At 41.4% G+C, this 25,876-nt stretch overlaps 4 protein-coding genes across 5 annotated transcripts in view; 3 read left to right on the top strand and 1 right to left on the bottom strand.

The window, feature by feature from the left end:
- LOC103382841 (periphilin-1) overlaps window positions 1-1,379 on the bottom strand; it is a 13,177-nt gene extending 11,798 nt beyond the window's left edge. The window contains exons 1-4 of the mRNA XM_017034345.2: window positions 964-1,379; window positions 818-865; window positions 624-688; window positions 267-508 (exon numbers count right to left, since the gene is read on the bottom strand). Of these exons, the coding sequence (XP_016889834.1) occupies window positions 267-508; window positions 624-688; window positions 818-865; window positions 964-994 (386 nt within the window). The 5' untranslated portion in view covers window positions 995-1,379. The remainder of the gene's footprint in view (window positions 1-266; window positions 509-623; window positions 689-817; window positions 866-963) is intronic.
- A 55-nt stretch (window positions 1,380-1,434) lies between these two features.
- On the top strand, window positions 1,435-3,651 carry zcrb1 (zinc finger CCHC-type and RNA binding motif 1). Of its 2 annotated transcripts, XM_008315768.3 has the most exons (8): window positions 1,435-1,588; window positions 1,748-1,850; window positions 1,933-1,961; window positions 2,057-2,168; window positions 2,527-2,634; window positions 2,745-2,851; window positions 3,184-3,262; window positions 3,346-3,651. In XM_008315768.3, the coding sequence occupies exons 2-8, from the start codon at window positions 1,767-1,769 to the stop codon at window positions 3,484-3,486; spliced, it is 660 nt and encodes a 219-aa protein (XP_008313990.1). In that variant the 5' UTR covers window positions 1,435-1,588; window positions 1,748-1,766; the 3' UTR covers window positions 3,487-3,651. The 2 variants fall into 2 exon arrangements, with proteins under 2 accessions (XP_008313990.1, XP_024913929.1); XM_025058161.1 differs by having other exon boundaries at window positions 1,451-1,850.
- A 127-nt stretch (window positions 3,652-3,778) lies between these two features.
- Window positions 3,779-22,529, top strand: yaf2 (YY1 associated factor 2). The gene is made up of 4 exons (XM_008315766.3): window positions 3,779-4,914; window positions 5,297-5,422; window positions 19,673-19,828; window positions 19,916-22,529. The coding sequence occupies exons 1-4, from the start codon at window positions 4,889-4,891 to the stop codon at window positions 20,169-20,171; spliced, it is 564 nt and encodes a 187-aa protein (XP_008313988.1). The 5' UTR covers window positions 3,779-4,888; the 3' UTR covers window positions 20,172-22,529.
- A 2,493-nt stretch (window positions 22,530-25,022) lies between these two features.
- gxylt1b (glucoside xylosyltransferase 1b) overlaps window positions 25,023-25,876 on the top strand; it is an 8,417-nt gene continuing 7,563 nt past the window's right edge. The window contains exon 1 of the mRNA XM_008315765.3: window positions 25,023-25,441. Coding sequence (XP_008313987.1) covers window positions 25,245-25,441 — 197 coding nt within the window. The 5' untranslated portion in view covers window positions 25,023-25,244. The remainder of the gene's footprint in view (window positions 25,442-25,876) is intronic.

Below are 25,876 nucleotides of genomic sequence, written 5' to 3' on the forward strand. Positions count from 1 at the left end.
CCTCCTGCAAAACACATGGGAGTCAATGGCGATTTCTCCTGCAGGAGTTGATGTATTTTAAAAGTAAACAAACGATGGAATGAACTCGTCAGAAGAGATTATTTTTTTAGGAAAAAAATATAATCTCTTCTGACGAGATTTTTATTTAACCATTAATCTTACTCTAAAGTCTAAAGAGAGCTATATATGAACAGGAAACAATTAAGCTTTAAACCTCACTTTCTGTCTGCATTCAAGGTTAACAAAAAAGTTCATGTGCTTATAACAAGCCATATGGTTGTGTGTGACATATCCTTCTCACCCTTCTGGATGGTGGTCCGCCTCTGCGTTCATTAGAAAAATGAGCGTTATCTCCATGGTAGCCCCTTCCGTCGTCATGGTAATTCCGGGGTCCACCTCCGTTGGGGTAAAACCGGAGACCACCGTCAAAATCGTACCGGCCGTAGTCCTCCTCTTGTCTGGGAAAGGGTGGCCGTCTGTCCACATGGCCACCCCTCGCATATGGCCTCTGCAGTTTATGATTTTTTTTTATATGGCCTCTGCAGTTTATGATTTTTTAAAAAAATATATAATTGACATTGTGTTATGCAAGAATGTCGTTAGCATTTAGAATCCCCACTCACTTGTCTGTCATTTAGGAATCGATCATCGTACATTTCTCGTATGCCCCTTTCTCTTCTGTATGTCACTACAAAAGGTGGACAAAGACATTTAAAATCAAAGTTGTTTATTCAGATTACGTGAGCATGGTATTTTTTTAAATAAAATGTTTCGAATGAATGAAACAGACAGACAATTAGGAACAGAAGACACTTACTTTTTCTACCTAGGGGACTCCGTCTAAAATGTAGTAATCTAACCAAATCTGCAAAACAAACAAAGTTGTGTTGAGCCCTTTATTGTAATTCAGCTGCGATGGTTGTAATTTATTTGCAGTAGTTAGGAATATAAACAAAATATTACATTTTATTTCAGAGAAGTAGTGTCTGAACATGAGTAACCGGGCAGGATGGGTTTACATTCTGCCAACTACAGCGACCAAACACTATATATATATATATATATATATATAATCAGACAATAGAAACTAACAGACACTGAAAGTGACAATTCATAAAAACAACCATAACATATTTCACGTTCCCGAACTGTCTATATCAAGAGGACAAGCTCCATGTACACTGGCCAGTTAGCAATGTCCACTGTCTAGCCTCCATGTTTGCACCGAAGAACCGCACGTTTTATTACATCTGAGAGTGACGTAGGGTAACGTTACGTCTGCTCGAATGTCACTGTCATACAGGAGAAGTAATACGCTTCCATTTCGAGAAGCATATGCAATTTAATTAAGACTTAAAAGACGTAAAGACCAGCGCATTTCTCACCTGCTCTTATTGATACCTTAGCCTAGCTTCTCCTGTTTGTAAATTGTCTTTTTCCATTGGACGAGAGGTTCTTCCTCGTCATAAAAGTGCGACGAACAACTTCGATGGCGTTCCCTTCTCAGTGTGCGTTATCTGTCTGATAATTGCGAATTTTGCAACGTTTTAACGAATAAGGATTTTATTTAACCACTGGGAGCGTTTTGGTAAGACGTAACGTTAATTAAAAAATGTATATAATTGTGAGTATTAAATACAATGACGTTGCTTGAGTGTAGTTAGACATGTATTACTCAGGTAGCCGATGTTGACAGTCTACTCAGAACAAGTTTGAAAGCATTTGACTGCCTTTTTTTGTCATACAGTCTCTCCTTTGCGTCCATTATGAGTGGTGGTTTAGCACCAAGTAAAAGTACAGTTTATGTATCGAACCTGCCGTTCTCTCTGACCAACAACGACATACACAAGGTAAATTGTAGTTACGCCTATGTAAGTATTGCTCTGTGTATGTTGAGACTATTAACTTTCATTCAAAACTTTATTATTACAGCTCTTCACCAAGTATGGAAAAGTAGTGAAGTAGGTCATGCCATTTTATACATATTTTATTTATATATTCTTTATTTTCAAATATTTGCACTTGAATCTTTCTAAAAAAAACATTGCTATTGCAGGGTGACGATTGTTAAAGATAAAGTCACTCGCCTGAGCAAAGGAGTGGCGTTTGTTCTCTTTCTGGACAGAGAATCGGCTCACAACTGTGCACGAACCATCAACAACAAGCAGGTAAGAATGTTTAGAAACACTACTGTTTGTTTTAACATGTTTTGTGACTCATAATGAATGTCCAGTGTGCTCCAAATCCCATGCCCAGACTAAAGTAATCCACATAATGGGACATCCAGCTTTAGCTGTACTATAAAGTAATAGACATTGAGATCAATAATGCACCGGAGGTTATTCACGTAACATTTCATTTTCATTTCCCACAAGACTGATTTGGAATTGGTTGAAAAACATAATTTAGTAAATTGAAAATACCAGATAAATTGGAATATTTGTATCATATAAGTCCATAGAGGTGGTTATTGTTTTTCTTCTGTGAAAATTAATTGATCAGTTATAAATGTATTTGTGTACTTAGTTGTTTGGCAGAACTGTTAAAGCCAGCATTGCAGTTGACAACGGGCGAGCACCTGAATTTATAAAGAGGCGCAACTACACCGATAAGACTAAATGTTATGAATGTGGGGTGAGTTACAATTTTGTGGCCATTATGACACTACAATATGACACAATATGTATTTGTGATAATGATGCAATATTTAAATAAAAACATTTTTGGTTGTTAAAAAAAAACAGGATTCAGGTCATCTAAGCTACGCATGCCCCAAAAATATGTTGGGAGAGAGAGAACCCCCAAAGAAAAAAGAGAAGAAAAAGAAAAAGGCCAAGAAAGATGATCATGTGTAAGTAGTTTTGAAATTTGTATTTATATATTTATATATTATATATTTATATTTTTATATAATAATATATTTATATTTTTATATAATAATATATTTATATTTTTATATAATAATATATTTATATTTTTATATAATAATATATTTATATTTTTATATAATAATATATTTATATTTTTATATAATAATATATTTATATTTTTATATAATAATATATTTATATTTTTATATAATAATATATTTATATTTTTATATAATAATATATTTATATTTTTATATAATAATATAAAGTTATAATATATAATTATATTATTTATTTACCTTTTTTATTGTAGTGAAGAAGATGAGCAAGAAAGTGAAGAAGAGGGGGAGGACCCAGCCTTAGACAGTCTTAGTCAAGCTATAGCTTTTCAGGTGAGTGTAAGAGCAGGAACAAAAGAGAGAGAAGAGATTGTTTTCAGTATAATACTAATATTTTATTATTATTATTTTTCTAGCAAGCTCGTATTGAAGAGGAGGACAAACAGAAGAAACAAATGCCTTCTTCTCAAGGACATGCTTCAACATCCGCAGATTCCAAGAAACCAAGGATTAAAAAGAGTGCTTATTTCAGTGATGAGGAGGAACTTAGCGATTAATTTGAACAAAAACAGACATCACGCATTTGTCACTTAAAACCTTTTGATTAATATGGACTATCTTCTGTAATGTATTATTTTTTAGATTTTTTCTCTTGAGGCATGTTTAAAGTGCAGCGTTGCATATTATGTTGCTTTTCATTAAAACTGTTTTTTATTGACATACAAAATTACTGTCTTTGATACAAATTAAAGTCATATGTTGTAACGTATATAATGGGCATTTAAATGTAAGACGTATAAAAGTGTTGTGATAGGTTATTGGGGGTTTTATATTTTACAAACATTTTTGTATACAAATGTGATTTTTTTTCAGTCCTGGTTGCTGTTGATGGAAATTACACTGGTTTAGTATAATGGGAAATTCAATCCAGTGTGTGATCCTCGAAGTGCAAACGTGCAGGAAAACCCGGACTGTTTCTGTCCGCGTCAGCACCAAAACAAAGCCAGGGATTCCCCGGTGTTTTAAGACTCTGTGGTCGAAACTACACGCTTTGTGTACAGCCTAAGGAGTCATTAAAGAAATGGAGGGTTGTGAATAACATGCAGAGAGCTGATGGGACTCGATCACTCGGTAAGCACGCTGCTGCAAAACGCTATATTATCTGTAGTCTTATGTTGCTTTTGAGTGCAGTGGGGATTTTTGTTTACCCAGTCAACACAGTGAAAATGATCGACAAGTGCTCGTCATTAGACTAAATTGAATATTCTTACAAATTACAAACACGATTTGGGAGTCACATAGCCTAGGACCAATGTCAATAAAGTGGTTTCTAGAGAAATCACGTTCAAACACACGGTTCTTTAGTGCAATCATGCATTGTTTTTGAGTTTTGTTGCCCATTGCTTCTGTTCACTGGATTTCTCCGCTCCGCATTAATTAACTCTTTTATCGTATTATCATATTAGAACACCAACATTTTATTCCCACTCTTTACGATGACCATCTACACATCTACGACCAGCTACTGGTGTAAAAAATGGCCAATTTGTAGTAGTTATTACACAATATATCGGGTAAGAATTCGAGTATAGAAACTATTATTGAAAATAATATTCAGTTTCTGACAATAGAATTTAAGAAATAGGGAATTTCATCCATATTATATACAGTCCAGCCTTTAATTACAGAACAAAAACACAGTCATAACTGTTATTACGAGAAAGAACGAGTTAGTCTGGTGTCCGTGAATGCGACACCGATTCATCAAGAGGAATGTCAGCCTCGGGAAGTAACACCGCCCGTGATTGGACGGTAAGCCCCACGTGACCATTCCCAAAGCGGAGTTTCCACGACAGCTGGAAGCCGAGCGGCACAGGCGCATCGCTTCTTTCGTCCAAATTGTCGGAAATAGCGCGACTTGTGCTCGTTCCAGCGCCTCCACGGGAACCCTGGTCTGGCATGGGCGACAAGAGGAGTCCCACAAGGTAAACGTCCCACTCACTGCGTCCCGGGTATTCAAAGCCTGGAGAGGGGGAACGGACATTGGCGAGCGCTTAGAAAATGGGTTTTCTTCCCTGTCGTCTCTCTCACCCTCCCTCCCTCTCTCCATGTCTCTCTTCCCCCCTCTCTCTCTCCGACTGTGTGTGTTTAAACCTCATCGCCAATTACAGTGTGCGATCGGAGCTCGTAGATGATTTCCTCAATCCTATAGGCTTCTTACCCAGATGTTTGCTGTCGACTAGTCTTCATGGACGCGATCTGAACTCACTCGTCTCCTCCTCCTCCTCCTCCTCCCCTCTCCTACCACAACCACCACCTCCTTCCTCTCATTATTAATCCATCTTTTTTTCCACACTTGTTTTAAAGGCCGAAGCGTCAACCGAAGCCCTCCTCCGACGAGGGGTTTTGGGACTGCAGCGTGTGCACCTACAAGAACACGGCCGAGGCATTTAAGTGCATGATGTGTGATGTGAGAAAGGGGACTTCAACAAGGTAAGGCGATGGATAGGATATTATACTTCGGATTTTTTTATTGTGGGGACACGAGAGATTCCCCGTGTGTGCACTAGCGTGTCTGTGTTTGTAGGGAGGGAGGGAGGGTTGGGGGTGTTCCAAGGACCTGGAATGATTCACAGTGACATCCTAGTTGGACACATTGATATTATCATGAAGAGTAGTTTTCCGAACCTCCAAAAGAACCCACCGGGGGTCTTCCACCCTGCTTCCTCCCCAGATGATCCTAAACCGTTTGCATGGTATTAAAATCTATAAGTTGTGTGACGATTTCCCACGATTCTGTTCCTTACTGGATTTTTAAAGCACTTGGTGTAGTGAGCTTGGGGCATGACGTGCATTCACTGCTCAAAAGGTGTTTCCCAGATGTTACTGCATTGTGTATTACCAACTGATGACACTCTGAGCTTTTGTATTTCCATCATTTTTCGAACATCACTCTCACCTGAAATGCATCCCTAAACATTTACCTAGCTTCCGCCGTTCTTTACTGGAGGTTTTAAATTATTACAAATCATTCCTGACGTCAAATGTTTGGTCGACTGATTGGGCTGTGAGATCTAGACCCATTTAATTGTCGTACAGCCTTTGTAAAATGTTGTGTAATTAACAACTGTTTTCCATTGGTTCCTCTTCTTCAGACACTATTCCAGTTAGACCAGTTTGATTTTTTTGATAAGGCTTCTGCAAACAGTACTAGACGAGATGCAGGCAAATAATATTTTCCCGTTCTAGATCTTTGCTGGTCTTTGGACTCTTTTGTACTTTGATTTTTAGTAATTTACCAATTTAGCAGGTTTTATTTTAGGTCAAATTTCACAGCAACAAGGTCACACCTACAAATTGCCCGCAGATGTGGTATTACAGCGTGTATTTTTATAATATCTTCTGTGTGCTCTGATGCAAGTTAGTCTAAAGAGACATGACACCTTTATGAAGTCAATAGTGCATGAACAAGAAAAAGATCACAATGTGCAGAAAATGGCCCAGCTAGGAGTTGTAACAAAAATAAGCAATTGAGTAAAAATCTTTTTGGTGGTTTGCAACTTTTGTCTCAAGACTGAAGAGCCATGACCTAATTTATTAGGCTCTTTAAAGATAAACTATAACAACATTGCATTAAATTTAAACAAAAACAGTTCCATACTCATGTTTCTCCAACCAAATCAACCTGTTTGGTCTGTTACTTTTGTCTCGTCACATTATCTCAAAGGAGCATGTTAGCCTATGACGGTGTCCGGTCGCTGACACTGACCTCACTAAGATGAAGGACAGCCATGGCGCTCCCTTTAAGTACACACATCCATCATGTTGCCCCAGAGACATTGGTGAAGAGTTGAAGGTGGGGTGGGGGGGTACACAGGTATTCAGGCATACAAACACACAGTGTTTGTGGGTGTGTGTGTGTGTGCGCACACATACACACAATGCCCTCTGTGGCTGAGTGTGGGTTTTCCTGACTTCAGTGATTTGAGGCAGGAAATGACTTAGTGCTGAGTGGTGGTCATGATCAAAATGAATCCACAACACAAAAGCTGAAGTAGAGGGTTCATGGCTCTCCACTCTGTCTGTGACAAACCATGCTGTTACCAAAAACCAGTCACAAAAAAAATGGAAGCCCTGTCAAAGGGCTGCTTTCACACAGACTCTGTTTAGTCTGACTGAACCAAACCCTTACCACCACGGTGCGATTTCTGCCCCTGGAACTTCAGTGCAGACCCAACAAGAGCTCTTTGTCGGAGTCTTCGACTTTTACTTTACGTTAACCCTGGGCCACACTGATTGGTTCAGTCCGACCTATGAATTATTTGTCATTCACGTTCCGCTTTGCTTGATGAGAGCGATTAGGGTTGCTGTATAATCTCATCAGAGCCTATTATCATCTCCGATATAAACCGCTAACAGCAGCACATTACCTAAACATTAAGAGCAATAAGAGGTTCGTTTATGTTGTGTGTGGTCTGTTAACATCAACCGTAAATGTGCTGATATCACAATAAAGCAGCTCCATCTCTTGGCATTCAGACTGGTTGAAGATTTGCCTTTATGAGCAGCAGAAAAACGACATTTGGAAAAAACTGCAGCAGAGCATCATTTCTTGAGTTTGTTTTGTTTCCCTTAGGAAAATAAACTATTAAGCGTCATCCCAGTTTTGTTCACAACCTTTGAAGGCGTAGTGACATATAGTATAGAACCAACATTCTAAATGGTTAGCCTGTAAGCTAACTGCTAGCTTATTAAACTGTGACTTTCTCATCTAAAACCTAAAGGCCAATAAGCAGCAGAGGTTAAGCAATGAGACTTAGATGTTTTCCACATTAGCACAACTTTCCTTTCGTGGGGACTTTAACGACTACCAAAACAACACAGTTCCGGCGTCTGTGTTCAGTTTTGTTGTGTTGTGTTGGCACAAGCAGTTGCACTCTGAACGCTGGATGTTATTTGCACGCACACACTTGTGTTCTCTTGTGTGTGGGAGGACCAAGTTGCAAGGAGAGGTTGTCAGAGCAGCTGCCAGACAGACAAGCACAAGCTCATTACTATGCAACAGCTTAATCAGCCCTCTGTCACACACTCTCTAATGTACCAATGCACTCAACATGCAAATTCTTCACATGAGCGCATGTATATTCATACACAAATGCACAATCAGATGCGCACGCCCCATAAACACGCTCCACTTTGGGTGCTCCTTAAATTGCCGGAGAGAAAAGGGCAGCAGACATGCTGTTGTCATAGTGTCCAGCTTACTGGCTTTCGAGTGTTGATTGCTGAGAGATGTTTCGGATGCTGCCGTGTGTTTCAATAACAAATGGCCAGCCAGCGTCTGTGCCAGGAAATCGCCTGAATATTCACCAAAAGGTTTGTCCTACCCATCTGGACTGTTTTTGTTTTTCCTGGGATTAGATTGCACGGATGCAGCCAGCATCTGTGTAGAGGTATTATTTAATTCGGATGGTTTTTGTGGCTAGGATTTCATTGTGGAGAAGTGGTTTCTGCTGTTGCCTCGTAGAATGAAGGACATCCTTTAACGTCCCCGTTAGTTGATATGTAGTCAGAACCCCCGCCTCCCCCAGTGCTCTGCAATTTCTCCTACAGTCTGGAAAAAAAATACATAGACTATACGTAGACTGAATTAACTGAGTATTTTTAGATGTTTTTTGCAGAGCAGTGAATGAACTCTTGGGGTTATTCTCCAGCAAAACTGCCACATGGGTGGCCATTAACCACCATTAATCGTAAATGAGCATTCATCGGACTAGCCTGTTTCTCAGCGAAGAAAGCAAAGGTGCTAACAGGGTAAAACTGCATCCAGAATATAAATGCGAGACACGCTGATTTCCCTCATTGGTTACTAAACACGCATGACTGAGCTATTACTGTAAATTATTTACTTCACGCTCGGTGCAGGCAGTGGTGGAGTCTCCTATGAGTACAGGAAGTGTTCCAAAGGCTTTGAAGGTCACAGGTTGGATGGTAAGCATGCGCTCCTGTAGGAAGCGGCAAAAAGTGTAAGATAAAAAGGGAAGAATTCGGTACTGTGCAAGGGTTTAGTGTCGCTTTTTTGTAAAAACCTGCATGTTCTCAACAAGTGCTGACAGACAAGAATGGGAACATTTAGGTACAACGTGGAGAAGTCGAGAGCTTGCATGTACATTGGCTTCAGAATGAAACATAAATGCTTTAAGTTTGAGGTGTAGCAGATCTCGCAGCTCGCGTCTCGGTGAGGATCTGAGCCGGCAGGCTGATTCACACATGATGGGATGCATCAGCAAGATTGGACTCACTTATCAGCGTAGGAGGGGTGTAATGGAGTAAAGAGACAGATGGATGAGGAGAGGAACTGGCCAACGTTCTTCCTAATCTGTGAGCAGCCGTGGAAACTTCTGCAACCGCAGAAGTACGATTTCAAAAACACAAGTGGAGCACGTCGGAAAGCAGAAATGTGCATTTTAATATTCCCTTTACACTTGGGTCGTTTTTGCAGATTAACATGAAATAGAAATTTTCTTCTTCTGCCGCGTTTAATTAAAAGCCGTCCGAAGTTAGTGTGCCGGCACTGCGCCGTCTCATATCCGTAAGACTTTGCTGCTTGTTTTATCTTCTGTTACTCCTTTGGCCCGAGTCCCAGGTTTTTAATACCCGTGTGATAGATCAATGTGCAGTGGTACTTAAACAGAGGGTGTTTGATACGTGCAAGGTCACCGGTTTAATTCCCGCTTTAGCTGAAGGCAGATTGCCCTTGAGTAAAACACAGCAAGACTTTGAGTTTGGCTGTGATGATCAGGTTGTCGTCAGTGCTGGTGTCGTGGTGTTACAGCAGTGAATGCACCTGCCTGGTGAGAATGTGCAGTTGAAACAGAGCCGCTGACAGACGCACAATTAAACAGAGGTCTGAACCTAATCCTTAGGTAAATACTTCCAAGGCGGTGTGTGTGTGTGTGTGTGTGTGCTTGTCCTTCTCTAGTTTCTCACCTCCACCCACTGAATCACTGAAGTTCACTGAACCGAGCTGTGACAGATCAGGCCCACCAGGGAAACATGGCGTGTGTGTTTGTGTGTCTGTGCTCAGCAGAGAAGAACTTGTTTGTCAGAGTCGTATTCCTACAGGCCAGAACAGCGAGCTTGATCATGTTTCTAAAGTATTACTTCACTTCGTCTGCCTCGTTTCGTTTTTGCTCTCTCTCTACCTTGAACTTTTGTGTTTTTTTTTTTCATCTCAGCAATCTTTCCGTCTCTCCCTCTCTCTCAACCCCCGTTCAGGAGTTGAACCCGGCTCAGGCTGTCCTCGTGGTGACAGATTGAATGATGTTCGGTATTTCATCAGCTCCGTCTAAACAAGCACGAGCTCTTTTCTGACTGGCTCTGAGCATTCGGCTGCTTATACTTTGTTTTATCATCCTCCACGCAAGATTGCCTTCACCCTTCATGTGCTCCGTACACGTTTAACATTGACCTGTTGTAGCTGCGCAATTGGCTGCGCTCCAGTTGGACGTGTCTCCAAAAATATACACACGGCGGCCTGAAATATTAGCGGAGGGATATAACGTATTTGTTAATGGATAGAAAGACAAGGACAAGGCAAATATCCTTTTAGAAATGGACTTAGTAGACTAAACTTGTACTTGAGTCTACTGAAAGGAGATACGCATGTGTCTGTGCTTTGCTGAAGTCCAAACCGATGTCCTCACATGCCTGGCTTGTCACGTCCAACATCTAAATTATTCAAGGCGGCACAGAAAACCTTTTAATCTTGAATAAAGTGCAAAGAATTATAAGGGACCACAATGTTAACACCGAGCAAAACAGGAGCAGAGAGAAAAAAAAAAACTACTGCGGTTACAGACAAAAACTGTTACGGTTTCATAGCCTTTCCCCCATAATTCTGGCCATTGGTGCGTTTAATAGATATCATCATAATCAGGCGATAACGATCAGCCTGCTGGAGCTGGCTGACTCATGTCAAATAGAGATTTTCAGCCGAGGAAAAAACGATTGTGAAATTTGAGTTAAGAGTCACCCTGACTGCTAAATGGATTCATTTCCTTGTGTAATTTATACTTGGTTGAGCGTCATTGTTAATGAAAACTGCAGCCACCAATCTGCAGAATAAAGGTTTATGGTACAAAGTCCATATGCATCATGTCGGAGCCTAAACTCCTAACATAAAGTACATTTTAGGACATTACGTACAATAGCACCAAGGACTACCATTATTACCAAGAGAAAGTCAACCACAACAGATCACATGTTATGTAATGTCGGCAGTCATCTGCATAGTGGTTGACTCTTTTAAATGCAACCTTGCCATTGATTGGTAGTTTAGATAGCAGTGTAATCTCACCAGTGGACCACTGAGGCCCTGCGGTATTAAACCAGGATGAGATCAATTCTGTAAAGCTTTCACAACAGCTCCTGGAGCCTAACGTTGGAGGGATGAGTGATAATGTTAAGAGCTGGTGTTGATCTCAGGTAAATATTGACTAAAGATCATTATCTGTTTGGCGTCCAGACTCTTGAGTTTTACTAATGGACATGTATTTGTTTTATGTTTAGTTTTTATTATGGCACTTTTACCTTCATTTCATTTCACAGGAAAGATGTTGTGTCAGTGTTAATAGCTGACTGAATGTTTTTCCCCTCTAGTAATCTTTGTCAAATTTGGAGCCAAGGGAGCAGCTCCACCCTCACTGGGTTGGAAAGTGGGTGGGGTCTCCCATGAGATCCGATTTTCCTGTGTAAAATCTGCAAATGATCCATGAAAATGTTTTCTGGAGAAGGGCTCAACTGCCAGCTGTTAAGAAATGAAGTATGTCTGTATTATACGTGTCTATGGTCAGATTTGGAAGGGACCCAGAGAGAGCGTTTGTGACTGACGTAGTTTCAGTGTCTCTCTACGTCAGGCGTGTCAAACGTAGAGCCTACAGACCAAAGATTGTATTGTAAAGATTGTAAAGATTGTAACCAAGATTGGTTCAATCCTGCCCACTGGATGACTTTTGAAAGTGAAAACATACAGAAACACTTCATGTTTGATGTGTTTTGTCAAATTATATTTCATTAAATATGAATACTTTCTAATATACTTGCATCTAATCAGGCTGTATGTGGCCCCTGAACCAAAATAAGTTTGACACCACTGCTCTCTATGTCCACTCATCTTTCAGTTTTGTCCCTTACAAAACTAGTTTGGACAATATTTTTTATTTTATCCACGTCATTTTGCCAATTCCATTTCTTAGTTTTCATATTTTAGAATAACACTCAATGCCAACTGCTGTTCGTAGTACTGTTCCTCCTGGATTCTCTTAATCTTTCCCTCTCCAGTTCTCATTGTGGTCTATCAAATTCTACAGAATAAAAAGTCAAATTTATTGGTAAACCTTCACTATAAGCTTGCTTATCTCCCATGCTAATGCTTACCCCATCGATTCAGGAGCATTTATATTGGACAAGGACAGTAAAGTGTGCAGAATCAAAAGAGAGTGAGGATATATATTTTTTTTTTTTTCTTTTACGAGCTATATCAAAAATGCAGCAGCCATAAAGCAGCGTTATCACCATTGCCACCAATTAAACCAGGTAGTAAAAAAAAAAAGGAACAGCAACAACAACAAACCACATCTATAAACAGGTATGACGAATGTAAAGCTAACAATCAGTGGTCTACAGTCCCCTCTGAATTACTACACCCTCTGTAAGTCCCACAGCAGTGGCTCAGAGGTGTGTGTGTGTGTGTGTGTATGTGTTACCAGTGTTGGCACCAACGCAGCCTACAAAACTGTACACCAGGGACAATGGAGCTGCCCGTTATCACGTCAATGTGCCTGAAGATTATGGCGACATGATAAGCCTGTAATTACTGTGGTGACACTGATGCATGACACAGTCCTCTGTGTGTGTGTGCGTGTGTGTGTGTGTGCGTGTGTGTGTGTGTGTTTGTAAACCAGGCATTCATGTTAGAGCAGTGTTGTGGTAGAATTGGTGAGGCTAGCAGGCTGCAGAAGGTGTCATAAACCACAGGACGTGAAGAGCCATCTGTCTTTTACACTTACGCACACGCACACACACACACACACACACACACAGATAGCATGTACAGGCAGGAAGAGGCATTAATCTCCGGGGTTGGAGGAGCTCCCAGGAGCAGACAGAAAACCTGACACACTAAAAACACCTCCACCTAAACGGAGGCTGATCAACAGGATTTAAAAGCAGATATTTCACAACAATCTTACGATCATCACAGAGCTGTGGTGTTTGTTTATGCCACGACACACACACACACACAGAGCAGTGCTTATTTGCAGTTCTTCAGCTGTCGTGTGGGCTGTTTGTTCGTCACACAGTGTCCTCCACAAACGTTCGATTAAACGTCCAAACATCTGCAGTCTGAGTCTTGTCATGTGCTGCTGCCTTTTGGATTGAATTCGAGCTTTCACGACGGCGCCTGTCATACAACGTATTCTGGGTAAAAACAAAAACAACTTTAGTTTGTGATTCTTTAAATTTGCAAAGATCAAGTTGCATTTTTGCGATGCTGGAGCGAGAGTCGGTTTCATGCTCAGTCGAAAGATGTTGCATCCCGCTGCCAAAAAGAGTGAATATACTTCTTTGGTGTCTGGAGCATATGAGCAAACTGATTAAATAATAATAAATAATTCATTTCCACATACACCACACAGGCTGGTTTCATGAATTATTTACTTTGCCTTATAGCAAGTTCCAATACAGATCCTGGATTAGACAAGTGTCCCCTTTGAAAGAGCCGCATTTATTTTTTTGATCAAACTGGAGTGCATTTACGCTCCGAGTTACACGTACAGCGGCTGGGTGTCGTGACATGGTCGGAATTATTTGAGCAGAGGTGTGGTTTTTGTCGGCTTAAAGCTGGTTCACAGAAGAAGTGATGGTGGAGTGGGTGGAGACGGGTGACGGGCATGGCGTGTGACAGAAGGATAGCTGAAGTGGAGGGAGAGCGAGGCCTGCCGTGATAAATTGTTTGGAGGGAGTATGGACTAGCAATAGTGGCCAAGATAGATGGGATTAGAGGGGAGCGAACGGAAACACAAAGAGAACAATTTTCTACAAAAACAATTTTTACTTGACTAATAGTATTTTTGAAGCAGCGTTGTATTAACCAAAGATCACTGTGGCTAATACAGTTGAGGTATGTTCCAATGTTTATCACTTCCTACTTCTCTGTTTCACCACAATATATAACTAAATATTAAACTAATAAAACAGAGCTGCGGGGGGTTGTCTGGAATATATTCAGTGTGACTTATAAGATGCAGCACCAGTGGTCCACCCCTATGTAATTATTGTCACCGCTGCTACAGAATTGGGGCAGATACAAAGTGTCTCAGCTCACTGGGCGAAGGTTTGTCAGTACGCAACATCTAAGGTTATTGTGTTTCTATTGTTATTGAAGTATCACTCCTGCTTAAAAAAAATATTGGGTCGTTTTTTTTTTTTTTCAAGAAAAACTCCATTGACTTTAACAATGGGATACGGCTAATAAACCGTCCTACTTTTTTTACATGAAATACTGTAACTGGACCCCACGGCAGGTAATTTGCATAGCCGTTTTGGCATGGCTGTTGATACAACCCTCGGCAGTTAGAAGTGTCTCGCCAATGGGCACATTTGCATGCAGCTCACGTCAAACTTCTGTCTTCTCCCGGGGGCAGATGAACTGCCCCCTTTTGGCTATTTAGTGAAAAGCCTTTGAACGAAACTTGACTTGTTTAGCTCAAAAGAGCAAATGTCTATCACCACGATACACAGCTACAACTCGAGGCCCGAGTGATTTTGTTGGACGAAAAAAAAAAAACAACCTACTTCGACTTTCACAGGAAAATGCTTCATTTTCTGGCACACGGTCTTTGGTTCACTCCATTTGTAGACCTGGATGTCCTTGTACAGACATTTCACCTGCTGATGCAGCCCAGCAGTGGAGGTGCTGAATTTATTGTAGCACATGTGTTGAGGTTTATTATATTCTGTCCACCAGAATATGTCATAAAACTTGATAAAGCGGTTGGCGGATGCACCTTGGTGTAATGATTCCGTTCAAATCTGATGCGGCAGAAGTTTGCAAAGTAATAATAAAAAAAAAAAAACCTACACAGAGACCATTAAACCCGTTTGTTTATGTTATGAAAAGTGTTCAGTCACAGCTCAGGACATGGTTTTGACTCGTCTGAACGCTAAGGCAGGAACACAACAGTCCCATAATTTAAACCCTTATTGAATCTGTCTGCAGAGACATTCAGCAGCTGTCACAGGTGCCATCGCCAACCCTGTACATGACAATTCTTTTGTTAATCTCAAACAAGGACTCAAAGTACACGAGTGTAAGGTCAGCGAGTGCAGAAGGAGAAGTGTGACCACAGTTTGACGAGGGACATAATGTTGTCAGTGACATAATTAGAAAGGGGTCACCCAGAGTTCCCCTGTCCGTACGGCGTTGAGGGGCTTTTCCTGCTCACTGAATAGGGCAAACTCATTATCTTCAGCTTACTGTCGGAAGCAGACTGTTGCAGCAGATAGGTAAAGACAGCCATTTTTGGAGGCTCAGCTGCAGAATGTTCTAGGCTTTTGGTCGATACAGACTTCTTAATTATTGGAGAGTCTCTTGACGATGTCTCAACCAAAGGTCTCAGAGACAAACTGGATTACAACACCAACATCTAACATTTGTTGTAGTGGATCACCACCACTCACCACTGTGGATATCAGAGCAGACACAGATTCAGAAAATAGTTTTAGAATCTGTGTAGAATACACAGGCACAAGTATCTGAATCATCAGGTTTAAATAGAATCAGGAGGATGTGCTTGAGTCAAAACACATGGAAAAGCAAGACAGGAGAGCTCTGCTTCAGTCACACTGGCAGGAAAGTGTGAAGAGAGTCAGGGGTATATTGAGACGGGGGGGGGGGGGGGGGGGGGAGGAGTCAACAAGACACAGGTGGAGAAGGTTTAGGGATCGTCAAGGAGGGAACCAAAGCCAATTTCAGTTAGAATGTGATTGAACCTGTAAATCTGTAGTCAAAGCCTCGTCAGATGTTTACACCCTAAATAAACTGACTTTCTTGTGTGTCTTTTTTTGGTGTGAAGATCCATGAACAAAGATAGTTGTTTCAGTTTCCACCCGTGCTTTAGAAAGTGCACCAGTCTTCTTGACCAATCAAAACACTGTAACGCAACTCCACACAGATTATCTGAGTAAAGTTAAGTGTTTTAGGTTCAAAGTTACCTCCCTGTGTTTCAAACACACCATGTGCTGACTTAATTTCCTGCCGCACAAATGCACCTAATGTTCTTTGTCACATTTACGACACCTCCTTAACCCCCCATCCAACCCCCCTCACCCCCCACTGATGTGTTTCAACGTCTCACAGTTATGTCCAAATTGGCTTTGTAGGACTCCATTAGCCACTGTAAAAAAAACCTGATGGCATGAGCGGCAAAGCATTGATTGGCATAACCGTTCCAACGTGCGGCATTATTGTCGGAAAGAATAAGCCATTACATTAAGCACAGAAATTCCTGTTAGAATCGATAGACGCGCTCCCCAAAAAATGCACGCAGTCAGCTTCTGCGGGCAGCAGTGAAAGGACTAAGTGCTAAGATAATAACCGTTTGATTGGGTTAACAGAGGCATCTCTTCATAGCCTGCTGCTCGGCCTCACTGTAATAATGCTTGGTTGTCTATTTTTTCTTTCATGTCCAAATTACAGAGCTGGAGGTTTTGGTGAGAACCGACATTGTTGTAAGGCACTGGGAGGAGGAGGGGGTGGGGTGGGGCACTAAATAAGGCCATTATTGGCGCCCTCGTTACTGTCAGGCACGGCCAGCATTCGGGTTTTAAATAGAAAAGACCATTAGTGGGCTCAGATGACTCACACATTAGGCAAAACACACAGTGCTCATCTGCTGCACTAATTCATTACTGTAAATGTCCGACGCCACATCCTGAACCGTGGATTCGTCAGACTCACCCAGACCAAAGGGAGGATTAGGAGTAAGGCAAACACGGCCTTGTTTTTATTTTTATTTTTGGAAACTGCTGCTCACATTTGTCCTCGGGACGGGGCAGCACAGGACGATAGTGTTGTGTTGTGTTGTGTCGCGAAGCATCGTGCGGTGTTGTGACAGTTGCTGCTTTTTGTGCGAGAGCCAGTAAATTCACAACACCAACCAGACAGCGTTGCTGCAGGAGCAACTGCCGGGGTAAATGATGTCAAGGAGGAGCTGCAAATTACCCCGGCTAGAAAACAGGAGGTCTCTCTCTCTCTCTCTCTCTCTCTCTCTCTTTCTCTCTCTCTCTCTGTTGTTTCTGCCTGTTTTATTTTTAAAATAAAGCTTGTCAGCACTTCTGCCGCAGTGTGCTGACAAGACTGACATAATAGAGGATCTCTGCGCCTCCTCCCCGTCAGACAGTTATGATGGCCAAGAGACCCATTTGCATTTCACCTCAGTCCTACATACAGTACATCTTTGCGCGGTCCATGAGGGCAGTGACGACTGGGAGCACAAAAAAAAAAAACCCCATCGCTGCAGAGAGAGACTATTTTGAAACTTGTTTCTAATTTAGGTCATCCCAGAAGTGTTCAACAGCAGCTTTACCCAAGTAACAAGACAACAGTCCTGGGCTGTTTGTCCTCAAAGAGAATAAAACAGAAACCACTGAGGCCACCAAGGCACTTTTTTTTTTTTGGAGAACTGTGTCGCATATCACTGCAACACTTGGCTTAGTGTTCAGACTAATTCCCTGAATGGATCCTGTTAAGTCCTGCCCATTTGTACACTCTGTACTTTAGGCAATTGTGAAAGGACATTTTTCATGGGGCATCTGGAAGGGTTTTTGGAATTAAAACAGTTGGTTGGGACACTTGGAGAAATGCAGGCTTTTTATATTAATGACGGGCCAAATGTCATTGTCAAGATTTTAATAAAAGTATTTATAAAAGTAGAAAAGAAGCTCGCAACTGCTGTTTCTTTTGCATAATGTGAGGTCAGTAGTTTGGCTAAAATGGTAATATGCTAATTCAGCTAGGTTTTTGCCAACTAACCCCAGTTATATATATACATAAATATATATAAAACTTTAGCAAAAACAAAATGATAACACAAAGTAACTTTACCATTAGTTCCCCACACAGGCAGCTAAAAATGTATAGCAAATGCTATCTAGCTAAATGTTGTGTTCATAGACATAGGCAAGTCACAAGTTAACATGGATCAGCCCATTTTCCTTGGAAACTCGTTAACATAGGTTCTTAAAGCAATAATGCCACTGTGATCAGTGTCGCTCAGACTGCTGTGCTCGTTACGCTCCGACCTATGACTGTGTGCAATCAAATCTTGGCCTCACTATCTACAGATACCCCACCTTTTGGCAGGGCCCCAAAAACACACAGTGTGTTTTTACTATTAGTGGAATTTAATCACACTCGTACACACACTTTGTCGCAACTGGACCAAATGAAAGAGACTTAGTTTTAAAACAGCAGAAACATATTCCTAAAATGTGACTTTGAGGAGGAGGAACATTTCCTTCTGCGTTTTCCAATCTAATATTACTAGATATCAGGCCAATGATACTGTTATTGATTGACCCTAAATTTGAAGGTGACGGCTCTTATCTTGACAAGTGTGTAAGTGGACTGGAACTGTTAAAGCGGTAATGGAATCGTGTGTAACAAAAACTTCTTTTTTTTTGCCCTTGGGAAATATGTTCAAAGAGGATTTGGGTTCATGTCGAGAGCAGTTTCTTGTACCTTTAAGCTACTTTTTTCTTAGCTATGTTTAGTACATTTTGGCTAATGATAAGCTACATGAGCTCATTTCTATGTATGATTAGTCTGATTAAAAGACTAATAACGACTAACCAAATAATGACTAGTTAGTCAACAACTCTTACGCTAATAGTTTTAGGACGCAATTTTCTGTGAACATAGTTTGAAACAACTGGAAACATTTCGGTTAAAGGTTTTGGACGTACACATCAAGGTTTTGTAGTTTTGTGGACAAGGAAAATGAAGAGAAATTTGAAATGTATAGTTTTTACTTCCACTTAAAAATACTGCCTAAGACTTTTTGGGGAATCTTAGTTTTTGATGCTCTCATCACACACCTACTGGATTGTAAATACTCTCGGAAAACAAAAAGTCGAAAGCCTCTCGGCCGTGACCTTCATGGAGAGAGAGACACTGAGATGTCGTCTTTATTACAACATCCCCGTCTTTTAATATATTACCTGGCGAGTTTCCAGCGATGTTGGGAAATTTTACATACTTGCGGTGCGCATCCTGAAATCGGTGTCTCATCCTCACTTAAAATTCCGATCACGTCTTTTGTTTTCCAGCAGAACGGATCTCATCTTGTCAATGTGTGCCCCCGGTGGGTGTGAAACACAAGCCTGTGCAGGTCTACTTTACTCACAGATACCTGAATCCTGGTTTATTTTGGTTGCACTGTTGCTGTTTTGGGGTTTTTTTGGATGCACTTGAGGGCCAGTGTGATGAACATTTTGAGTAGCGCCGTGCTAACCAGCAAAGGCAGCGATTATTGTTGTTAATTATGGCAGAACCTTTGCATGAAGTCACACGTTCAGTTTAATTTTCCCTCTCATTAATCTGCTGTTTTCTCATCCTCTCTTTATTTCTCTCCTGTATCCCTCTCTTCCTTCCTCCCTTTTTACCCTCTCCCCAATCAGGAAGCCTCGTCCCGTCTCCCAGCTCGTCTCACAGCAGCAGGTAACGCAGCAGTTTGTGTTGCCGTCCCAGCCCAAGAAGGAGAAAAAGGAGCGGGTGGAGAGGGAGAAGAATGACAGAGAGCCAGCGCTCAAGAAGAACAGTCACAAAAAGATGAGGTAAGCACGCAGACACCATTTCAGGAGAATCAGCAGAAATTTGATCGAAACATTCTTACACATCACACCCTCTCTCTCCCTCTGTAGGCCGAGATTAAAAAATATCGACCGGAGCAGCGCCCAGCATCTGGAGGTGACGGTTGGGGACCTGACGGTCATCATAACAGACTTTAAGGAGAAGGTCAAGCCCTCGTCCACCTCGGCCACGTCCTCCAGTGCCACGTCGTCGGTGGTTGACCACCACAGCCAGAACGGCTCCAGCTCAGAGAACACAGAGAAGGGGCTTTCCAACTCCTCCTCACCCAGAGGAGAGGGCAGCTCAGTCAACGGAGAGTCCCACTGAGTCACCCCTTCAGCATCCACCCCCAGCCACAGTGTCTCATCTGCCGGTCACTGGAAAGGAATTTGTCTTTTCTTTTGAGATGCACACAACTTTTTTGGTTTCACTTTCTGCGGACATTGGGACAGAGACTAGAGGTGCTAGACCACCGGGTTGGAGCAGGTTGAACCGTTCGACAGACTCTTCTCTTTAAGAAAGCAATATAAAATAAACCCGAGCTTCACCGTCTGTCAAGCTGCAGTTGTCTATATCACAGACACGTCTGGACCGCGTGCCACAGCCTTTCAGATTCCTATTTCCTTCAGGTCAAGTTTTCTTTTTTTTTTTCTTCTCAAAGTGACCCTGCCCCCCCGCAGCCCTGGTGTCGTCTTGAGCGGCTGACAGAGTGACCTTTTCTTCTCACCCATGTGGAATTTTCAGCCTCTGTCAGGATTCTTTACCTCCCTGTTATAAACCTGAACCACCCACCGTAGTACACAGTGTCCTTTCACTAAACCTTCTCTCTGACAGTGAACCGTCACTCACTGATCTCCAAACGCCAGGCTGTTACTGAACAGCCTCGGCTGAGAGCGACTGTCTGACAGAGTTTCAGCGGCTCTCCTGACACCATCGGGTTGATTTCCATCCCGTCTGCAGCAGCAGCAGCAGCAGCTTCAGCTTCTTTCCTCTGTAAAAAACGCAGCCTGGCAGAATAAGTCCAGGATGTGACTTTTTTTCAATGAATTTTTTTTTTTTTTTTGCCACGTAAACTTTGTTTTTCCTTCCCAGATGCCACTCAATGTTTTAACAATTGGTACAAATTTGCTGAGCCTAATGTTAATCACACCTTATTATGGCTAATTGTGACAGCGCTGTATATGTGCCCTAAAGCTCTGAGCTATTTAGATCGTCAAACATTTAATCGCTCATTAGGAAAAGCATAACACACAAGTTTGAGACATATTTTTGTGCTCTGTGTAAACTAGTGACAATGTATTAGCTTTAGCAGCTACGTTTATTGGAAAATCTCAGGGCAATGTCATGACACCCATATAATCAATGCTGCCCTCAGGCTAAAAAGTCCAGGTTTTATTTCTTGCAGTTCGTGTAAAACGCGGTATATTACGGTTTGTCGTGAAAAGTCAAACAAGTTTTTATAAGAAAATGTTGCCGCGTTGGCGAAACAACGCACAGTTGGGGTTCTTGTGGATTTGGCTGGTAAACTGTTAGACTATTCCACAATTATGAGAAACTTATAACTGTTCCATGATGCACAGTGTTGGTGTGGGATTACATAATCGCCCACTGGCAGAGACAGGTCTCCCACAGTCTTTTCAGAGTCAAGTTATTTTGAGACAAACACTGTCTGTTCATAGTTTAACTGAAGAATGGATGAACAGTTTTGGTTCTTTTCTCATTCACTCGGTTCAGATCTTGGTCTCGTTAACCTGGAATTTCTGTTGAAAGAGCAGCACCCAGATGGCTACCATGTGTAACGGAGGTCAAATATCGGATGATGGTTGATACATGAAGTCCTTACCAAAAATAAACCTCTCTCTCTTTTTTTATGTTCAGAGAAAGTTCACTGCTAATCGTGGCTCCTTAAGATAACAGATGGCCGTTTGGTGGTTTGACAGCCATCCATTCTTTAGACAAAAGCTCTTCAAGAGGGGGTCTGCGATCCCTAGAGAGTCCGCTAAGGTACTGCAGGCGGTTCAAGAAGATTTTTTGGTTGAGGCGCCAATTATTTACAGTCCCTCCCTCCTTTTTTTCCCACTTATTTTTAGTTGTGTAAAAAAAGTAGTAACAAGTCCGTGCTCCATCTTCATAATATAAAAGTCCACCTAGTGTTTGGAAGCACCCAGATGTAGTTTTACAGGGAAATGTGCCGATGGATAAAAATGTACTCTCACGTCTTCATGGTGTGTTTTCACAAAACAAGACAAGAAAAAAACAAGCGCCTGTTTTCTCCAAGCCAATGCTAACGCTGATTCAGCTGTTGTATGGAATAAAATAGTAAAGATGGACATTTCGAAACTCTCAACCTCAGGTTGGAGTCGTAAATTTTCGCAAATGGACGTCGCTAGCCTAGTCAGTGATGATCACGTATGACACTAAGTCTGATATTCAACATACATTTTAGCAAACACATTTTTCGCTGAAGTTGAAATAACCCATAATTCCCATCGTTAACACTGCCCTACAACACTGTTTTGTTTTGTTTTGTTTGCACTGACTGTTGTACTCGGTGCAAACTGTCGTAACCCATTGGATGAAACACTCACATTCAGCCAAGTAAACCCATTTACAAGTTAATTTCTTCTTCTGCTGGACCTGTGGCCGACGTCGAGTCAAGATTAATGTTTATTTCCGACGTCATTCGTGCCTGTGGCCGACGTCGAGTCAAGATTAACGTTTATTTCCGACATCATTACAATTTTGGAAGCTGCCAATGACACTGGTCTCCTCCCTTTAACCTCCGCCGCACCTGCTTAGTTTCCCAGTGGATAAAACAAAGCAGGATCCCGCTGTTCTGCCGTCGTAGAGGACTCGGCTCGGACACAGCAGGGCGTCGGTGCAGCTGAAAAGGAGTCTTTGAGCTCTGGACATGTTTCGATGCTGTATAAAAGGAGCACGCTGCAGTGAGACGGGACTTGGAACTGTTTTGATGTCTGCGGTTCTTTAGGAGCACTCTTAACTCTCAGCAGATCATCTATAGATCCACTTAACTCCACGCTAACTTATAAACCCTGTAGATCCACGACACAGATAAATGGATATTTCTACAATATTGTACTACACTGTCTTGCTGTGGCTAATTTTTGTTTCTCCTCTCCATCATTTCAGTGTTATTGTCAATAATTTCTGACTTTCTGAAAAGATTTAGCACACACTCTGAGTAACGTCACGGCATGATAATACCGAGGTCTCAGTATATTAGGGACGAGTTATGTCTCTTAGTTCGTTAGTATTGTTTAATGTGTCACAGATGTACCCCCCCCCAACCCGCCATGCCTCACGACACTAGCTGGGACTGGTGTGTGGGCTCATGGGAAATTATTTAGATGGACATTTTTGTTATTTGGTTGTCACAGAAATGAGAGACACCTGTGTTTGTGTCATGAATTGATGTTTCTGATTTGTTCTCAGTTTTCTTTTGTTTGTTTTTTGCTTTGCTATGCTCAATGTGTGAACTTGTTTAACACATGTCCAAATAAGAAAATAACAAAAAACAAAGAATTTGTCCCTTTTTTTACGCATCACATTTATCACATTTGTTTCATCATTTTCATAAACAGATTAACATTTTGTTGAAAAACAGCCATTATATCATATTAAAGGAATTGATGTTTAGACAGATTACACTGTAGATAATTCACTGGTTGGTCATATCGGTCATTTCTGCAAATCTAGGCCACTTTTGACACATATTTTTGCCAGAACTTATCCATTTTATAAAAGGCTTTCAGCAATTTTTAAAATGCAACCATGTTTGCTTTACTTTTTGGTCAATGTCTTTATATATCACTGCAAAATCTACTTTCTTGGCCAAGTAACTGAAATGGAGGGAAGTCAACCCAAAATATTCTATATTTATTGTGTCAGTTTATTACAGTTCTATAATTTACAATTACTCAAATATGGCCTCTAGTGGCAACAATTGTAACTACCATTTGTCCTGTAATGTCCTATTTTAACAACCGCTTTTGCCCTTTTACACTCAGTTAATCTTCAAATAAAAGTTGTTTCTCTCCACTAACCCTCCACAAAGAGCATTCAAACCAGGCTCTGTGGACCTTTTTGTGGGCTATAGAACTCAAACTTGACCCTGCGCTAAAGAGGGTGCCAGACGTTACAAAGAACCAAAAGCTGAAGAAGGTATTAGAGTAGCATTGTGTAATTACATGTATCAGTTATTAACATAACATATGGCCCAACACACTTAACGATGAGGCATATCATCAGTCACTAACCCAGTTTTCCCACACTTCATGAAAATGCTATTGACCTTCGGCTGTTTGTCCAATGCAGCCTCAGAAATAATGACCACCACGACTACTCTAAGGCAGCCTGAATGGCTCTTTTCAGAGGTGGAATCAATTCAACCTTGTTTCCTCAGACAGAGACTGAGGGGGTGGAGGTGGTCGCACTCTGCTTATCTCTCCCACCCTTCCCCCAGGCTCGGGGTCTCGACCTCCTGCCACTGCAGCATGAAGGCATCATGTGAAACCTCAAGAACAAATGGTAAGTGCCGGAAGTTGGTCCTCGCCTTCAATGTAAAAGCACGAAAACGAACACCGTGCACATACTGTATATGACAATAGACTATTATTTTGTTTGTTTTTGTGTTACATATATTCTAGGTTTATTGAGTCAAGGTATTGGATTTACTTTTTAGGGACTTTAAGCAATGCTTAGCACAACTGGCTAGGTTGTAGGCACCATTTATCCACACCAAGTTAGCTTAGTACGGCTAATTTCAAGCAATATTTGTTTATTTTGCGCAAGCCATATGGAAATAGAGACTTACGTTATGTTAAATACATCAAATGACCATACATGCAAGCCATATGGAAATAGAGACTTACGCTATGTTAAATACTTAAATACATCAAATGACTATACATAAAAAAATACCCTGAATAGTTATAATACATTCTTTATATTAGTTACAAAGGACAAAAGTCCCCTTAGCTGTGACCTAAACGTGTGTAAAATCAAAAGTCCCCTTAGCTGTGACCTAAACAGGACAAGCGGTTACGTGTGTAAAACGTAGTAACACCAGACATGCTACAATTTGCATTGCATTACATAAGGTTCACCCTGTGAATTTTTTATATTAGCATTTTTACTCAGCGAGTAAACGGGAACGTCTGAAATAGTGCTAAAAGATCAGACAAATAACCATGTAGGGCCATAACACATCCGACAGAGGGTGTAGTTGTTCCACACGATTACTGCGTAGTGGACGTTTATTTTCCAAACCCTAACAGGAAGTTAGCTTCCACTGCCTGCGTGTGATCTCACGGTTGTAATTAATCCGTGGTTTCTGTGTCATGACTGTAGCAGCACGGAGTTGTGTTTTCAAACTCCAAAATGCGGCGGTACAGTCGTGCACTGCTGCTATGCACGGTGTTTGCCGTGTGTTCCGGTCTGTACGTTTACAATAAGCTGCTGTACTCGGACGTTTCACTGGTAGGAAACAACGGACCGAGGAGAGCAAGCGGAGCTGCGGCAGAAAGACGAGGGGCCGCGGAGAACAGTGGGCCCCGAAACATACACTGGTACAACAGGTATGTGAAGACTAGTAGTATTGAATTACTACACCTGGAATTGTTGAGTGGACATAATAAAGTACATTTCATACAAACAAAGGTGCAACACATGTAGTAATGTACCGTGTCGAGTAGCAGTCATGTGAAGGAATGTGACGCCGCTTGGCTGATGTCTACGTCAGCTTGTTGTTACTTTTAATTGTTTAAAAACACCGTGGGTTTTTCACGTGTGCAAATTCGAAGGCACCTTTATTGATAAAAATTCAAGTCAAACATAATGAAAAGTGTCTGGGTTAATAATGAAAACTAAACGAAATGAGGTTGAGTGCCAAAGAAACTTTAAACATGTATTAACTACATTACTAACACGCTATACCCAGTGGTTGCCAAAGTGAGGGGCACGTATCCAGTGTGGGGACAGGGAGGACTCAACAGGGTATATTAATTAATAAG

This window comes from Cynoglossus semilaevis, chromosome 8 (genome assembly GCF_000523025.1).
Source record: "Cynoglossus semilaevis isolate Cse_v1.0 chromosome 8, Cse_v1.0, whole genome shotgun sequence".
NCBI lineage: Eukaryota > Metazoa > Chordata > Actinopteri > Pleuronectiformes > Cynoglossidae > Cynoglossus > Cynoglossus semilaevis.

Bases quoted from the DNA above. Each gene is read 5' to 3' on its own strand.
- zcrb1 (XM_008315768.3), top strand. From the start codon at position 1,767: ATGAGTGGTGGTTTAGCACCAAGTAAAAGTACAGTTTATGTATCGAAC. The intron at 2,635-2,744 runs GTGAGTTACAAT...AAAAAAAAACAG, and splicing joins CTAAATGTTATGAATGTGGG to GATTCAGGTCATCTAAGCTA. The intron at 2,852-3,183 runs GTAAGTAGTTTT...TTTTTATTGTAG, and splicing joins GCCAAGAAAGATGATCATGT to TGAAGAAGATGAGCAAGAAA.
- yaf2 (XM_008315766.3), top strand. From the start codon at position 4,889: ATGGGCGACAAGAGGAGTCCCACAAG. The intron at 4,915-5,296 runs GTAAACGTCCCA...CTTGTTTTAAAG, and splicing joins GACAAGAGGAGTCCCACAAG to GCCGAAGCGTCAACCGAAGC. The intron at 5,423-19,672 runs GTAAGGCGATGG...CTCCCCAATCAG, and splicing joins AGAAAGGGGACTTCAACAAG to GAAGCCTCGTCCCGTCTCCC.